This window comes from Aspergillus undulatus (genome assembly GCF_047715775.1).
Source record: "Aspergillus undulatus strain CBS 261.88 unplaced genomic scaffold BDV17scaffold_6, whole genome shotgun sequence".
NCBI classification, from domain to species: Eukaryota; Fungi; Ascomycota; class Eurotiomycetes; order Eurotiales; family Aspergillaceae; genus Aspergillus; species Aspergillus undulatus.
The window spans coordinates 118,902-136,327 of NW_027396610.1; the positions used below are offsets into that span (position 1 = coordinate 118,902).

The 17,426-nt window shown below is 51.9% G+C and overlaps 5 protein-coding genes across 5 annotated transcripts; 4 read left to right on the plus strand and 1 right to left on the minus strand.

Moving 5' to 3' along the window:
* Positions 1-1,594: 1,594 nt before the first annotated feature.
* On the plus strand, positions 1,595-4,037 carry BDV17DRAFT_194026 (phosphatidylinositol-3-phosphate-binding protein BEM1). Its single transcript, XM_073755146.1, has 4 exons — positions 1,595-1,782; positions 1,858-1,965; positions 2,131-2,910; positions 2,963-4,037. The coding sequence occupies exons 1-4, from the start codon at positions 1,777-1,779 to the stop codon at positions 3,884-3,886; spliced, it is 1,818 nt and encodes a 605-aa protein (XP_073619146.1). The 5' UTR covers positions 1,595-1,776; the 3' UTR covers positions 3,887-4,037.
* Positions 4,038-4,539: 502 nt separating this feature from the next.
* BDV17DRAFT_194156 (AFG1 family ATPase) lies at positions 4,540-6,835 on the plus strand. Its single transcript, XM_073755148.1, has 3 exons — positions 4,540-5,187; positions 5,246-6,213; positions 6,294-6,835. Exons 1-3 carry the CDS (start codon positions 4,836-4,838, stop codon positions 6,648-6,650), a joined length of 1,677 nt encoding a protein of 558 aa, XP_073619147.1. The 5' UTR covers positions 4,540-4,835; the 3' UTR covers positions 6,651-6,835.
* Positions 6,836-8,700: 1,865 nt separating this feature from the next.
* On the plus strand, positions 8,701-9,988 carry BDV17DRAFT_194179 (putative di-, tri-valent inorganic cation transporter). The gene is made up of 4 exons (XM_073755149.1): positions 8,701-9,078; positions 9,132-9,360; positions 9,410-9,489; positions 9,538-9,988. The coding sequence occupies exons 1-4, from the start codon at positions 8,938-8,940 to the stop codon at positions 9,856-9,858; spliced, it is 771 nt and encodes a 256-aa protein (XP_073619148.1). The 5' UTR covers positions 8,701-8,937; the 3' UTR covers positions 9,859-9,988.
* Positions 9,989-10,285: 297 nt separating this feature from the next.
* On the plus strand, positions 10,286-12,527 carry BDV17DRAFT_254182 (ESCRT-II subunit protein VPS36). The gene is made up of 3 exons (XM_073756733.1): positions 10,286-10,432; positions 10,546-10,681; positions 10,731-12,527. The coding sequence occupies exons 1-3, from the start codon at positions 10,332-10,334 to the stop codon at positions 12,363-12,365; spliced, it is 1,872 nt and encodes a 623-aa protein (XP_073619149.1). The 5' UTR covers positions 10,286-10,331; the 3' UTR covers positions 12,366-12,527.
* A 2,802-nt stretch (positions 12,528-15,329) lies between these two features.
* On the minus strand, positions 15,330-17,343 carry BDV17DRAFT_287845 (uncharacterized protein; the record flags this gene model as incomplete). The annotated part of the gene is made up of 4 exons (XM_073761250.1): positions 15,330-16,190; positions 16,273-16,414; positions 16,543-16,957; positions 17,067-17,343. 4 exons carry the CDS (start codon positions 17,341-17,343, stop codon positions 15,330-15,332), a joined length of 1,695 nt encoding a protein of 564 aa, XP_073619150.1.
* Positions 17,344-17,426: the final 83 nt, after the last annotated feature.

The following is a 17,426-nucleotide window of genomic DNA, read 5'->3' on the forward strand; positions in this document are numbered from 1 at the left end:
GGGTCCAGACGAGCCATACTGAGCATTTGGGGTTGGAACACCGGTCTCGGACAGAAGTACATTGTCAATTCTATACTAACAAAAGTACTACATTCACGTATGCTATATAGATACTCCAAAGATTGTTGCTGACAGCCTCAGAAACATGGCACCCGCCACCACCCTATAAGGAAAGGAACCACAACCACAACCACAACCACAACCCCCTGGTTCATGATTCATGGGTCACGGTTCAGGATCGCCCATGCGCCCGACCAATTTTCAGCCACTGGCCCAGCGTAAGAGGCGGGGAGATAAAAGGCTCAAAGAATGGAACAGAAGGTCTTGGAGGCTGAACCATAGGATGGATGGCAAATGTCAGTCTTGTATGGAATGATCTATGAATTGCGTGCTTGGACCGTCATTACTGTACCAGCCGCTGGTTGAGCCCCTTTTGTTGTGGCTCGCTTTGTTCTGATTTGTATTTGGGAGGCGGGATAATGGGTTTTATTAGACAGACCTCGGGAATATGGCGAGTATTCTGGATGAAGGGTTGCTGGTTCTCTGGTGGTTGGCGGCATCAGGTGATGATAAGGTGCGGCAAGGTACAAAATTAGATCTGGTGGCGAACGATTGGCGCCTGCACGCCAGAGAACTGTGCAGCTGCTGCCCTGGCGCTTAATCTGTAGTTTAGGTAGTCGATACCAGCTGAATATGGTCACTGATAAGCTGGCAGAGGAAGGAGGATCTGCTGCCCAACCTCTTTTGAGTCTGTGAGTCAGAACCAAGAAGCAGATCTACCCCGTATACCAGCAGTCTACTATTACTTTGCAGTATGCGAGTGGATTCGGTGGACAAGCATGGGATGCAGCGGGGAACAGAGCCGGCGGAACACAGCGTTTTAGCGGCATATTCAGTTACATATAGTCTTGGACTTGATGAAAATATTGTCAGTGACAGCTTTAAATATTTGATTTAGAGGTGGTCGGTATTGTCATTGGCCGCACAAACCCACAGCATCAGCCCGACTCCATGCAACTAACGCCATAACTGCAGACTGACGAGCAACTTCCCCGATATTAATATTACAAGCTGGTCGCTTGTGCTTGTGCAGACTGCAGCGCTGCATGATCATCCCCTTGCTCGCTAGTTTAGTGACGGTGCTACTGTAGGATCGCTGTCCCAGCCGACTGGCACCTCCGCCACCTTTCAACTCTCAAGACTCCAACCCCACGACCCCTTTTGGTCCTCCTCTGGTTCGCAGCCACCGATCTGTTCTGCTTTCTGAGTCTGAGACCTGCCCTCCCACTCCCAGCCTGGAACGCCCCTCTCGGAAGACGGGACACTGGGCCATCGACCTCACCGTGACAGAGGCGGGGGAGAGCATCCGTGGTAACTCAACGCACGAGGGCGACCCAGTCAACCAAACCATTTGGAACACAAAATTCCCAGTCCAAGTGCAGTTTGCTCAAAGAACAGCTGATTGCTTGCCTGCTTGCTTGCTTGCTTCCATCTTTCTCTCCTTTCACTCACTCCTGCACTCCTCCCGACTCTCCCTCTTCCATCCCACCGTCAGACGCTCTTTCATCAGCCCAGTTTTTCTTTCAGGCCTGTTTTGTCCGAGTCCTTTGCTTCTTTGACGAGTACATTCTCTTTCTTGCGTTGTCTCTCCTTTTATCGCCCTCGTGGCTGACGTCGCACCGGTTATATTGAATGGAAGTCCGAGTTCTTGACTCTTCTCGAGACTTGATTTACTGCCATCGCTGATTCTTCTGTCTCAGTAACAATTATAATATCATGAAGGTGCGTTTGCCCCTCTGATTGCGCTTCGATGAGTCGGGTTGACCGCCTTGTACTAATTTCCACCACAAAATTTAGGCTCTCCGACGCTCTCTGAAAGGGGAGAAAGATCCCAAACCCCACCACCACCACCACCACTTGTCCATCACCCCCAAATCCGCCGTTGCCATTCTGCCTCCAAAGAAGGTGCGTGCGCTTTGCTTCTTATTTCTTCCCTCTTTTGACCTCTCTGTTTCACCCTTCTTTCTCGTCACTCCTTTGCGCTCTCTCTCGCTCTCTCAATTATTGTTTACTTATCTCCCCTCTCCTTTCCGCCTCCTGTGTTGACCATTTCTCGTGCGACGCGTACAGGTCATCAAAGCGCTCTACGACTACCAACCCGAACCAGGAAACACCCAGGAATTGGCCTTCAGCAAGGGCGATTTCTTCCACGTCATCAGCAGGGAGGACGACTCGGACTGGTACGAAGCTTGCAATCCCCTTATCCCTACTGCCAGGGGGCTGGTTCCCGTAACCTTTTTCGAAGTCATCGGCAAAACCGGACGCGACAGCAGCGGCTCCATCGACCTCGGAAAAAAGAACAACCAACCGCACGACTCGGGCTTCGCTGATAGAGCTACGTCTTCAGGTTCTGAATTCGGCTCAGGCTCCTCGAAATCTTATCAATCGCACCCCGCATTCCCCAGGGTATCCATGATGGGCAAAGCCGGTGGGGGAGCCATGGTTTATGGCATCGTCCAGTACGATTTTCAGGCAGAGCGGCCTGATGAATTGGAGGCGAAATCGGGAGAGGCTATTATTGTTATCGCCCAGTCGAACCCGGAGTGGTTTGTCGCGAAACCTATCGGTCGCCTCGGTGGGCCCGGTCTCATTCCCGTCTCATTTGTTGAGCTTCGCGATATGGCGAGTGGCCAGGCCGTCACTGACCCGCTTGAGGCTGTCAGGCGCGCTGGTGTACCGAAGGTGGAGGAATGGAAAAAAATGACCGCAGAGTATAAGAACAGCAGTATTACTCTTGGCAAGATCGAGGCACCTGGCTCGATGCAGTCTGTTCAATCTGGCATGGAGAGAATGTCAGTGCGCCAGAGCGCGGACCACATGAGCCACATGAGCCAGAACGGTCAATCAATGGTGAGTCAATGCCTTTCGTTGCGAACATCGCGGGTTCTAATAATTTGTGTAGTCTTATCACAACCGCAACGCGAGCAAGGCATCCATCGCCCAGCAATCCATGCATCAGCACCAACCGTCCCAGAGTCACCAACCCCTCGTCGCACCCGTTGCTGCCTCGATCCCTCGGTACTGCTTCGACAATGATAAATACTGGTACATTATTGAAGTCAAGATGGAGGATGGTCGCTGCTGGGAATTATCGCGATACTATCACGATTTCTACGATTTCCAAATCGCTCTGTTGACGCAGTTCGAGGAGGAAGCTGGCAACCGAGGCAAGCCTCGCACATTGCCGTTCATGCCCGGCCCAGTCGCTCACGTCACCGACGCCATCTCTGACGGTCGTCGACACAACCTCGATGAATACATCAAGAAGCTTCTGTCTATGCCTCCGCATATCACCCGATGTGCTCTCGTCCGTCAGCTTTTCGCCCCTCGCCAGGGCGACTTTGAGATTGATCCCAGTGCCTTCGGAGAGGATGCTCGGTTCTCAGGCGGCTCGCAGCACTCGTCCGGACAGGAACTATCTCCCGCCGCGTCGAGGCAATCCTCGCAGCAGCAAAACGCGCCTTCAGAGCGAAACTCGCACTCACACTCTCACCACCGATCGCAACCATCGAACTCTATCCCCAACGGAAAGCCGCCCATGATTCGACAGCAGAGTTCGCTCACGCAAGTCTCAACCTCAAGTGGGGGCGCCCTAAAAGTCAAGGTCTTCTTCCAAGACGACCTGATCGCCATTCGAGTACCTGCCGATATTAATGTGCAGCAACTCAAAGAAAAGCTCAGAGACCGCCTGAAAATTAACGAGGAGATCGTGGTGCAATACAAGGACGAGCCGTCTGGTACCTATGTCGATCTTATCAGCGACGGCGATCTCGACACCGCTATTCAACGAAACTCCAAACTTACCCTTTATGTCGGACTTGCATAGATTCTGTTCTGTTTATGATAGAATTCCTGTTCATGTTTGTTACCTCGCTTCCCCTCTTACCACTTCACCTGCCCCTACCTCTCGCTACCATCTTCTATGTTTGAGTCTACTCATTTCAGCCCGCTCGACCTCTTCTCTTTTGTCCGTGTGTCCTTGTCTGTTTGGGTCTTTCTTCAGGATGTCCTGGCGTTCAGGAACTGTCATTGGCTTTGGCCACCAGCCTCACGAGCTTTGCTAAAATTACGAGGTTGATGGATATCAAAGATGTCAAGATTGAGACGTCTGAAACGTTGATGCGATTATGTTATGTATATTGTTTTTGTTTCTCCGTATTGTTTATGTTTTTTGCTGCTCTCATACCCTTTTCTTCATATTCATGGTTTCAAAGTTATCCGGACCTGCGAGTCATCTGTACATAAAATTTAGCCTGCATATACACAGATTTAGCTCAGAGTACCTTATTCCTTGTGCAACTCAAGAGACAGGCTAAATAATACCTGGCGTAGAACCATGGTCCTTTCTAATTTGTCCCTAACAAGTCCGACTCGGAGCCAGATCTGACTGCCGAATCCCGAGTCACATGACCCTCTCTCTCCCCCTCGGCAACGATGCCCTCTTGGGTTTCTCGTTTCCAGATTCGCGAAATACCTGAACGCTGACGCTGCGCTGCACTTTTTCTGGATCTTAGCGTTTCTTGTTTCTTCCCATAGACTTCTTTACTATACCCCTGTACATTACTCGACACCCCGCTTGTCGGAAATATACCCGCGACAAACGTTCTTCCGCCCCCGCGTTTTCGCCGCATCACGTCTGGCCGGGCTAGTGGAACGAGATTAGAACCAAGAGTCCAGGACAGGACGCTGTTAGGAGTTACGAGCATAGCCTGCATGCGCTCACAATACCGACCAAACCTGAATATCTTCGCGATCTTTTCCAGAGATTAGATTCAATGAGCACTCCCTCCGCACCCGCCAGGCTCTGCGCGGCGCTGAACCGGCAAGCGCTCGCACATCCTGCCCTCCGCACGCCAAACCCGACATTCGTCGCTGGCTGTCGGAGGAACCTGCATGTGCGCCGTGGTCCGGCTTACCGGTCGACATCAGCCCGGGGAGGATATGGTCGGTGGAATGGAATCTCAGTGAATCAGGATTGTGGATCCCGGAGGTGGGCGACTGTTGCGGCTGCCGCTGCAGAGGGTGCGGCTCCGGCGCTGTCTGGGAAAACACCTGGTGGCGGTCCGTTGGCGGAGTATGATGCGCGGGTTGAGGCGGGGAGGTTGAGGGATGACCCGTATCAGCGGCGTGAGTTGTTCGCTTATTGTTCGATTTACTAAGGTCAGTGCTAATATTACGGGTAAAGAGATCATTGAGCAGCTCCAAGATCTCTACGAGCGGCTGAAATCCTACAAAGCCCCGCCCGTCGTGCGCCCCAGCATCGAGTCGCTAGACGCCGCACCGAAGAAGTCGTTTTTCGGCTCGCTGTTCTCCAAGACGCCTGCGAAGCAGGAGGGTTCCATACCGGAGGACCTGCCGAAGGGTCTATACATGTATGGTGATGTCGGATGCGGGAAGACGATGCTCATGGATTTATTCTACGAAACGCTCCCGCCAAACATCACATCAAAGAACCGAATCCACTTCCACAACTTTATGCAAGACGTCCATAAACGACTCCACGTCGTGAAAATGCGCTTCGGAAACGACTTCGACGCGCTCCCCCTCGTCGCGTCCGAAATCGCTGAGGGCTCAAGCGTCCTCTGCTTCGACGAATTCCAATGCACAGACGTCGCAGACGCCATGATCCTCCGAAGACTCCTAGAACACCTCATGTCCCACGGCGTCGTCCTAGTCACAACATCAAACCGCCACCCAAACGACCTCTACCTAAACGGCATCCAGCGCGAATCCTTCATCCCCTGCATCACCCTCCTGAAGACCCAACTCGACGTCATAAATCTCAATTCACCAACAGACTACCGCAAGATCCCCCGCCCTCCATCAGGCGTCTACCACCACCCTCTAGGCCCCCAAGCGGATCAGCACGCCCAGAAATGGTTCGACTTTTTAGGGGATCCCATAAATGACCCCCCGCACCCGGCAACGCAAGAAGTCTGGGGTCGAAAGATCAATGTGCCCCTGGCTAGCGGGAAAGCCGCTAAGTTCAGCTTCAAGCAGCTTATTGGCGCTGCGACGGGGGCCGCGGATTACCTGGAGCTTGTTAGGAACTACGAGGCATTTATTGTTACGGATGTTCCGGGGATGACGCTGCATCAGCGTGATCTTGCGAGAAGGTTTATTACGTTTATTGATGCGGTTTATGAGAGTCGGGTATGTCCCAACCCCTTTCAAACCCTTCCCCTTACCCTCCCCTCCCATCCATGAAATATAACTAATTTGTCCATTCCCAGGCAAAACTCGTCCTAACAACCGCAACCCCGTTGACAACCCTCTTCATCTCCGAATCCGAAGTGAAAACCTCCCTCGACGAAAACGGGCAGGAACACACCGACCTCTCTGATTCCATGCGCATGATGATGGACGATCTGGGCCTCTCCATGGCGGCTCTAAAGTCAAGTAGTATATTCAGCGGTGATGAAGAGCGGTTTGCGTTTGCGCGGGCGTTGAGTCGGTTGTCTGAGATGGGAAGTCGGGAGTGGGTTGAGAGGGGGTTGGATGTTGGCGTAAAGGGGGGCTCTGAGGGGGGCAAGAAGGAGCATGAGGCTTATCTCAAGGCGAGGAGTCGGTGGAGTGAGGATAATATGTAATCCTGTCACTGGTGACCTACTCTGCCTATAGGGTTGGTTGTCTTTTGCCTTTTGCCTATGCCTACCTCTAAGTGAGTTGTTTTGCAAGTGCTCGTCGGGTGAGTGATTTTTGTCTTAGTGCGGACGGCATGGCATGGCTCGATACACATCTTCTGGTCTGGTTTTGTTTTGTTTATCTTGTATATACATTGATAGATATATACACATATATGGTTACCTTGATGATAGACTTGCCTCGCAGCTCGTAGCGGGCGCTCTCGAATCCAACGCCGTTCACTGCCAAGTCGCTTGCCCGTCGTCTGCGAGCGAAGCCGGCATTATGGCTAGAGGGAGGCTGTCATGCTGAGGAGCAACTTTCATGGAGGAGGCTTTCTGCTTGTCTCACATGACGGCGGTTTCTTCTAGCCCTCGGTGAATCTGCAATGAGCACTGGTTGTGTCCCCGGTAGGCAAGGACTCCAAGCAGCGCTATTTATCACGGACCCGGTTGAGAAGAGAACTAATTTCTGCAAAATGATCCCGGAGGCTTGTGATAAGGATGGGGAACCGTTTCCATTATAAGGGGTGTATGTAGTCGGCAAGGCAACTGAGAACATCAGCGTTGTCGAATACCAGGAGCCAGGAGCGATTATCTGCGCTGCTATCCCCGCTTACTGTCACGTTTATCGTCGTCGATGGATTGTTCAGCCCTGCAGGCCTTTACGGTTGCTCTGGTGGATACCAGGTCATGAGCATCTTCTTCGGGATTCTGAAGATCTAGCTTGATGCAAGTTGCCGCGAAATCAGAAATCAGAAAACAACTGAAAGAAGCCACCGGATTCAAGCGAGAAAATAGCACCAACCCAGGCATATGGCGCGTAGAGCGAACTTTTGTTCCATTCATTCCCCCAGGGATATCTCATTCTCAGCCTTAAGGTGCGGGACCACGTGTGGTTATGCCTCTTCCCCTTTAGGAACCTACCACCTGCCCCAATGCTCGTCTTAAAAGTAGCAAGACAGAAAGGTGTATGTAGCTTATTATATTGCGGAAAAGCTACCGAGCAGCTGCAAGGTCAGACAGGAAAGGGGGTGATTCAAATGGTGCATCATCGACGACTCAGGAAGGCTGGCAGGAGGTTGGGGGTGGCAGTTGCTCGAGGTGTTGAGAAAGCGCCCGAGGAACGACATCTCTTATTTCCAGTCTCTCAGCGAAGAAGGGTGACTAGTGCTGCCTTATGATCCAGATTCATTATGATCTGGCCGGCATATTGCCAGGAACATAGGAGCAAAGACACCGAATGACGAGTCAGCAAGACGCAATGCATAAGCCGATTGCTGTGTCAAACCAGGTACACAGCCAGTTCCTCTCCAGTTTAATTGGTTCCAAGCATGTAGTCCTCATGTACTGCTGCCTCGCCGAATGTTGGTATGCGTGCTCGCGGGGCCCGGATAGTATCCCTTCAAACATCGCCTTCATCATCCCCACATTCCCTGAGTCGTACAGCCAAGGCAGTGAAATTCCCCTTACATCAATGAGCGAAGCCCATGACGAGGGACAAAGCAAGTGGCTAGGCGGCAACGGCCCTTTTCTGGATCAAATCGAGGACAATACCCCAGCGCTGATTGTTTCATTCGTGAATGTGAGCATTCGACACAACTAGGGCAATGAAGCTCGAGATTTCGCGGTCTCGCCGGCTTATGGCGGCCATTGGAATATCGGCCGCCTTCTTTTTGACAGAAATTTCCGGTAGGCATTCTTGCTCCCAATTGAGGCACATTTCCCATTTCCTGGAATTCGCTGAGTCGCTGTAGTTGGCTTCTATACCCATTCACTGGCCTTGGTGGCGGACGCGTTCCATTATGTGAGTGGGATCAACATGGCCGAGAATTTTGCTGATAAGCTTAGCTCAATGATTTGATCGGCTTTATTGTTGCCTTTGCAGCCCTCAAGGTAGGCAATCTCCTATCGGACATGGGCCATTGCTGCAAAAAGGATGCTAAGCAGTAGTTGCTAGGTCTCGACTGCCGATAGCTCACCCAAGGAGCTTTCCTTCGGCTGGCAGCGAGCGACAGTGCTCGGCGCGTTTTTCAACGGAAGCCTGCTATTTGCCCTGGGACTGAGTATCTTCTTGCAATCAATTGAGCGCTTCATCACGTTGCACCGTGAGTTGGCACAGTCTGACTAGGGTTCGTCTGCTCACATGCACCAGATGTTGAAAATCCCAAGCTCATGTTTATTATCGGGTCGATTGGGTTGGGTTTGAACATCATATGTGCCTCGTTTCTCCACGGTAAATTGCCTCGCAAGTATGACGCTCATAGTTCTAATACTTTCAGAACATCATCATGATCATCATGGCCATGGTTATAGTCACGACTCAGGGGAGGAGGTAAAGTCCCAAGGGCCAATTGACCTCGAGCAGCAGCGTGAGATGGGAAATAAAGCCAAGGTATGAACGCATCATACAGAGATCAAAGGATATCAATAACAAGGACGTTTTAGCATCATGACCACAAGCATCCGGAGCTCAAGGAAGCGCCCGTTCATGGCGGTCACGATTTGGGCATGATGGGCGTCATGCTCCATGTGCTCGGCGATGCTGCGAATAATCTCGGAGTGATGGTTGCAGCACTGGTTATATGGCTGACTCATTATGAGGCGAGGTATTATGCTGACCCTGCCACCAGCATGGGAATTGCTGCCATGATCCTTCTATCTGCTCTTCCACTAAGTAAGCAAATCATGTGTTCGCGGCGCAAAGAAAAGACTGACGCTTTCAGTCCGGCAATCTGGCCTTATATTACTCGAAAGTGCCCCCGACGGATTCGACCCAGCGGATGTGCAACGTGATCTTGAACAGGTATTGTACTCGAGTCTTGCTCCATGGCCTTTATCTAAGGATTTTCAGATTCCCGGCGTTCTGGCTGTCCATGAGCTGCATATCTGGCGTCTCAGTCAGCATAAGGTCCTCGCATCCGTCCATATCGCTATATCAGACCACTCAGTGTCTGAGTTCTCGCAGCTGGCAACAACCATCAGGGAGTGCTTCCATGCGTCATATGGTATTCACTCAGTCACGGTGCAGCCAGAGGTCGCAACTCCAGCATCTTCCATGACTTTGACAAGCCACGAAGTGAAGCTCCACGAGCCGGGTCTCTCGGAAGAATACCAAGACCAGTGCCAATCCAAGTGCAGCGCCCTATGCAAAGAATTGGCCTGTTGTGGATAGATGGAGAAACGGTTTCGATGGAGTAACGAGCTGCAAAACATTGGGCCTATAGGTGGTTTAAAGCTCTCTCCTGCTGTCTTGCCTTTTAATGCCCCCAACATCTCGCACTGAGATGATTGCGTGCAGACGGGTTGTCCGGTATAGAATATGTTGCCTGGCAGGCCTGCTTGATTGATTGTACAATCTGGCCGTGGTCCAAAATCATCATACAAAGAGATCGTAGCCCGGCTTCAACGTAGACTTTGGATGAATGAAAGCGCTGTTGTGACGAAGGAGTCAAGAAGAAGATATGTAGAGAGTAGTTGATGGGCTTGTAGAGGCTATTCCCAATCAGGAAGGCAGCGACTCTCCAACATTCTTATGTCAGCCAAGACGGTCACAACCACGACACGACCAAGGCCTCAACCTTTCCTCTCCTTTTGTTTCTGATTCCGGATTTCAAAGGGCGCAGAAATGCCGGCTGGGTCTCCTAGATGTTTTTCAAGGCTCTGGATTTAACAACCGCGCTCCGTCCTTTACTGCTGCCAGATGAGACCCTACTCTTCGTCCAGGATGCGGTGGGGTTATACGAAGGGTAAGTGGGATACGAGTAACTGCTGCTGCTGCCTTGCAATCAATCTGCTTGTCTTTATCGCAATATGAGCTACTTGGGATACATCGGCTGACCTTATGTGTCCAACTGTACAGCAAATACAAGGTCGCCAACTACCAAAACGGCCATGCATACCTCACGTCGCACCGAGTTTGCTACGTCGCCGTCGACGAGCCGCGGAAATACTCTGTCGGCATTGACCTGAAAGAGATCGACAGAGCTGAATACCAGGTAATATGTATTCTGCCTCGACCTGCAGTTCGTTACTTATCCGACTCAGGCAGGATTCTGGAAATCCTCCCCGAAGATCATCATACACCCCAAGCCTCCGAAGAACGCGGACGGCCCTCGAGGCTCGAGTGCAAGTCCGTCGCGGTCGCTGCCGTTAAGGACACAGTTAGCAGGTACACAATCACCTCTCTCTCAAACATCGGCGCCGAGTTATGCACCACCTCCACCGAAACCTGTGAACGCGACTTGGGTTTGCCCTATATGCTCGTTCTCGAACCCAGTGCCGTCCAATTTCGACCCCTCCACGGCAACTCATTCTACTCCGATCCCACCTTGTCTCGCTTGTGGGATAAAGCCTCCTTTTACGACTATTTTAAAGGCTGCTATAACGGCGGCGGCGGCGAGTCGGGAAAGCCCTGCGACAACCCCTACGTCGCCTCAGATTGGGCGAGAATCCACGTCTGAGAATGGACACACAAAGGCATTGAATGGCGATGGCTCGGTGATGTGTCCACGATGTACATTCCTGAACCATCCGTCCCTCCTTGAATGTGAGATATGCGGCGCCTCTTTGTTGAATGCGAACTCTCTTGGAGCCTCCGGTAATCCGGACAGGTCGGACTCTCCGGCGCCGATTTTCGAGGAGGGCAACATACGGAATACGAACATTAGCGATCACATAAAGTTGTCTTTTCGCCAAGGGGGTGAAAAGATTTTCCTCGACAGGCTCAAGGGTGCATTGATTCAGAGAAAGTGGCTACTCTACGATGCTCCTCCGGCGCCACAGCAACCATCGCAAGCGAAGCCGGCATCCTCGCCGGATTTGACGGGTATTCAAACCAATGCCAATGGCCAGACTCGGTCACCTGGAGTTGGGATCGCTGGTCTGGAACGAAGAGGACTTGAAGCTCGCAAAAACAACGAACTCGTGATTGGGAACGCTTTTGAGGATCTCGAGGCGCTCATGGCTTCTGCAAAACAAATTGTAGCACTTGCCGAGACACTCGCTAAAGAATCGGGAATGGCCAGCGATGAGACTTCTGCGGAAACCAGTGCGGTCCTTTCTGAATCTGCTGCTGCTCTAGGGATGATCACCACGAAAGATATGCTTGGATCTAGCGCGGGAAATCTATATCTCTCCGAGCTGTCTCGAAACCTGGCCGAATATCTCACCGACGATCGGAAAGGGGTCCTCAAGAAAGAAGGTGGTATTATGAGTCTCATTGACCTCTGGGCAGTGTTCAATCGCTCTCGGAACGGGGTTGAGCTCGTAAGTCCTTCAGACTTTCAAAGAGCGGCCGAACTTTGGGAAAAGTTCAAGTTACCTGTTCGCCTTCGTCGGTTCAAGAGCGGCTTATTGGTGGTCCAACGGTATGATTGGAGCGACGAAAAGACCCTCCGACAGCTTCAGGACTGGATGGCCGATCTCCGCCGGAGTCCACCTCCGGATCCTGTTCCCTGGGACTGGCGCCTTTTCGGACGCCCAGTTACAGCCCAGGAGGCAGCGCAGCGCTTTGGCTGGAGTGTGGGAGTTGCAGCTGAGGAATTGGAAATGGCAGAAGATAAGGGCATCTTCTGCAGAGAGGAGGGCATTGAAGGCTTGAAGTTCTGGACCAACTTCATTACATATGATCCGGCACCTGGCGGTTTTGATGATACGGGTGTTTCGACTCTAGAGATTTGAGCGAACAGATTTATAGACTTGACGAATAATGGCTATATAGATCATGATCTTTTTCTTCTAGTGAATGACTCAGGCACTCATACCACAGGGCAGGTGACCCCGCACTGCCGATAAGCTCCCGGTCCTAGTCTCCGGCGTCTCCGCATCATCCGCGATAGCTCCAAGTACTCTTGGATTCTTAGTACTCTCTACTACTTCCTATCCTATCTTCTTTATTGTCCTGAGCTGAAGCCCTGTGGTCTGTCAAGGATATTCGATGTGATTGAGCGGCCGGTCGCCGTAGGCCCTAGTCGTACTCATTCCTCTCGACATCACCGCAGCTATGGCTCACGTCACGACATTATCCATAAAAAGCATACGCAGATTACCAAGAAGCTACATTCGACATCAGCGCATATGTCATCCATCTCAGACACGCAGCCTATGGGGCTGCTCTCATCAAAGACATCATAATAACCACGACTTATATAAACGCCATATCCGCATCCTGCTCAACGACCACCAGCCCATACGGAGACCCACCCGGCGGGATCGAGATCCGAATCAGCACATTACCTACCGCAGCTCATGGCGCAGCCCAGAGAGCGGCTGGGGCTTCTCTGATCCCGGATGGGCTTGGAGTAGCAGTAGCGCCAGCTCAAAGTCTGAGTTTCCCAGGTCCAAACACAGCGCAGGACACAGCGCAAGGCACAGGAAACGGTACGATGATGGCGGCTTTTTCGAAGATCGCGCGAGGAAACATATACAATGGATTAAGAGAGAGGTAGAGCGGGACCCATATGAGGTTGTTTTTGGCAGAAGATTAGATCCGTTTGGGCTGGGGTCTACGTTCAAGCTTGAGAATGGGTTTACCTCGTTCTGTCGGTCGTTTTTGGGTCTTGATAAGGATGCGCCGAAGTCAATGAAGGGTACCGATACAGATACAAAGGGCACATTGGACACCACTGCTACAACGGTGAGTGCGAAGGGGGAGACTCGAGATACTTCAGGTGGTAAAAAGGAAAAGCCAAAGCGTGAGAATGTCAAGGTCCACAACAACCAAGATCCGTGGAGCTTAGAAAAAGCGAGGCGTGGACTCCAATTTGATCCTATCAGTGGGCGTATGGCTCCAAATCGGCCCGAGTCCAAGATTCTCCCTGATGATGACAAAGTGCGCCACACAAGTCATTCCAATTCAGTGGAATCTAAATCTAAGCCTGAGCTTGTATCGCGAAGAAAGAAGAGTGATTCCAAGCTACAGGAGCCCTTGAAACAGGAGAATGACAACCGTTCCAACAACGGTATGCCAACGACATTCGAGTCCCCAGGACTGACAGAGAAAGAATCTTGGTCTATGGCTACCTCTCACGATCAAACTTCCACTTCCTCGTCCGCCCAAAAGGCCCCTGACAGCAAGTCTGACACGATTGAGTCCCCAAAGCTGGCTGAGGATGCCTTCCAGTCTACAGATGCCTCTCAGGGTCGGCCCTCCAATCCTCCGTCGGCTAAGCAAGGCTTTCATGAGATACTTGAGGCGCTCGGAATATCACAGAACGCAATTCAAGCCGAGTCTTCCCAGATTGAGAGTCGTATCGTATCCCAAGCACAACCAGAAGATGCTAGTTCTACTGCCGTGTCCCAAGATGGCGCCGATCAGCCAAGCCGAAGCGTTCAACAACATAACCAAGCCGATCCCAAAACGTCAGCGTCTAAGCATCGCAAGTCGAAGGACGACCTTGAGCGCGCGGGATTCCTATCCAGACGCAATAAAGAAGGTCTTGCGTCCACAAACTCCGATGGGACTCAGTCGCGGGCCAGACCGGATAATAGCAACGACAACCTTGACTATTTGCGTGCCAGCGACATCCGGGCCGCCTATGACTCTAGAAGGTTGAGCATCAGATCCGAAATAGAGGCGGAGGCGCCTAAGGGTATGAACAAGCCGATCTCTCACACGAGAGTCGATGTTGATGACCACCCGATACTCGGAGCAGACCAGAAGGAGGTCCCAATGCCTTCATCTCACAAATCGCTTGATGCAGACTCAGACGAAGCGGCCACGAAGTCCATTCTCGAAGAGTCAAAGCATCCGAGTAGCCGGATCTCCGACATGACTGCGGATGTTGACTATGACAGCATCCTTGGGGCACATCTAAGCAAAACCAATTCGGCTAACAGGTTTAGTGGTGCACCAGCTGCGGAGCCTTCAATCAAGCCAGCCCTAAAGGACAGTCTGTCCAAGGTCGAAGCGACGACTAGTGTGAACGAAGCCCGAACTTCTGAAACATATCGCGTGTTTGCATATGACCCTTCTTCTCAGCAAGTGACAGAGGCAGAAACAAATTCGTCGCTCCATGCATCGAGCGAGCATATTCATCCGACTGATGTGCTCTCCCACTTGAAGAGTCCGGCCAAGTTTTTACCATGTCTGAGTCAGATGCATGCAGAAGGATATGAAATTGTTTCGGGGGGTAAAGATATCCTTGTCTTTCGAAAGGCCCCGGCAGTGAGCTCATCCGACAGCCAGTATCAGATGGGCGAAAGTACAAGAAGGTCCATTAATGATCTTGTTGGAAAGTTACCAGCATCGCAACCGGCTTACCATAAACCCTATACTGGGTCCTTGTCAGAAAATCCGTCTGCCGGTCAATCCCGCAAGGATGCTCCAAAAGGGAGGGTCAGAAACGCTTTTCGACGCATGTTTATCGGTGGTGCCGCTACGGCAGGAACATGCTATGCAATCGGTGTCGTCGCCGAGTACTTCAGGACCGGCGGAGAGGACGGGTGGGGTGTTGATGGGTTTACAGTGTTTGAGTCAGAAAGGCGCCACAGAGAGCAATAGCATGTCTGATTTTGAACGAACCTGAATGTTGATTATCTCCGCTCTATGTAGAATAGAAGCGAACAATCTCAAATTGAAATACTGGGTATCCTATCCGCCCCTTCAGCGCGCTTGCATCCAATAAATAATCCATAATGAATCCGTCAAGGCCCGCCCATAATCAACTCCTCATCTTTCCCACATCCACCCTTCTTCTTCTCACTCTTATCCTTATCATCCCAATCCCAATCCCACCAAGGCTGCTTCAGCCCCTCCGCAAACCCCCCAATCTTATCGCGGACCAAACTCCTCATCGCCTCCCTCTCACTAACCCTAGCCCTACCCTCCTCTTCTTCAACCTCCCTCTGCTCCCTCATCACATTCTCCTTCCCCTCACTCCCATCATCACTTTCAGTCTCAAACCCCTCATCATACGGATACCGCTCAAACACATCCTGCAAGACCCCGCACCTTGCCTGCCCGCTCATCAGGTACATCGCAAGACCAGAGAGCATCCTTAGCGCCCCCGCAAACTCCCACTTCAGCCACAGATCGTACTCGCGGCTACCGAGTACCTGGAACGCGCGCGGGTGTGCTTCGTTCGAGGGGTCAGACAGCTGGCTCCACTCGACTTGCTCCATGAACCGCTCGAGGTTCGTCTTGCTGTAGAATTTTGGCTCGTGGGCTCTGTCCCTGTCTTCGTCGATAGTACTACTACTACTACTACTACTACTACTCATACTCATTCTGCTAAACAGGTTCGGTGTGCTCGTGCTCCACGCGTCCCCGTCGAATCGGTTTCCAGGGATGTGTCTGCCGCACCAGAGCTTCGAGGTTTTCTGGCCTGGGAAGATCCCGCGCAGGATGTGCAGCTTTGAGCCGTGCATGGCGATCAGAAAGGCTTCTTGGTCGGGGATCTTGTCGCCTGGTGGGCTTAGGCGGTGAATGTGCACGAGGAGTTGTGCGAGGAGGAGCTTGATTTCGCCTTCTAGGGCTTGCTTGAGGGGTTGGTTGCGTTCTGCTGTCTATGTGGGATGTTAGTCTGGGTTTATTGAAGATATGGGTGGGACATGGAGATGGGATGGACAAGGGGAAGGTATTACGTACCGTCACAACAGGCATGACAGCACGAGGCGTGCCCCGGCTCGGCTCAAAGTCTAGCGAGACTGAGCCGGCTGTCAAGGGCGTGTCTCTGTGTTTCGCTCGGTATCCGACCCAGTATTCGGGCTGGCAGGTAAGCAGGCGAGGTCTGTCTCGGCCAACTCTTCATTAGCAACGAAGCCAAAGCTGCCAAACCAAGCAATCAAGCGAACCAGGCGGTCCATCGTCTTGCATCAGAAGATCTCAGGACAAGATAGGGAAGAAAGAGAAGCATACCTCAAAAAGAAAACCACCCGATGATCGTCCGCCTCACGAGTAATCTTCAACATATTAAACACCTCATCCAGCAACGCATAAACCACCTGCCCCTGCGCCTTAACAGCCTCCTCGAAGTCGAATCTCGACGATCTAGACGAGCTCCCGGAGCCGGACCTGAATCGTCCATGGCCACTACCAGCACCGGTACCTTTACAACCTGCACCTGCCCCCTCACCTGGGACTGGGGCCAAAGTAGAAGTGGGAACTGAAGTCAGTGTGTAAACGTCGAACAAGCCAGCCTCAAACGGTGGGACCTTCTTGAGCGTCTTGAACACGCCTCGGTAGCGGATATCGACCTTGGACCATTTATTGATGTTTACTGTGCGGCCGTCTTTTGCGGCGCGGAAGATCCAGGGGACGCGTTTGAGGATGTCTTGTTCTCTATTAGCAGTCTCCCTAGGTTTATCTTATAGGTATAATCTCGCAGCCGCGTGAGGTAAAAGTAATAAAGAGAGGGAAGAACGAAGATAAAGATAACATACGCAACCGATCCGCCTTCTCAAGATACCTCGCAGGAATGATATCTGCCTCCGCACAATTAAGGTAGACCTTTGCCTTTACGCCGTGGACGTCGACCTCGATAGGGAGGGCGTCCTCGCCGTCGGACTCAGTGTCGGATTCAGGGAATGATGATATCTCTTCGATCTCGCCTTCCTTTGGCTCGTTTCTTGGACCTCCTCTCACCTTTCTCTCCTTTTCTTCGCCATTCCCTTCTTCTTCGTAAACTGGGGAAAGGGGACGTGATCTGGGGCGGTCCATTGTGAGGTACCGATGGTGCCTCGATCGGACTGAGGTACGTTTCGTTGTTATCGATCGAACAACAACACGGCAAGATGAGTATG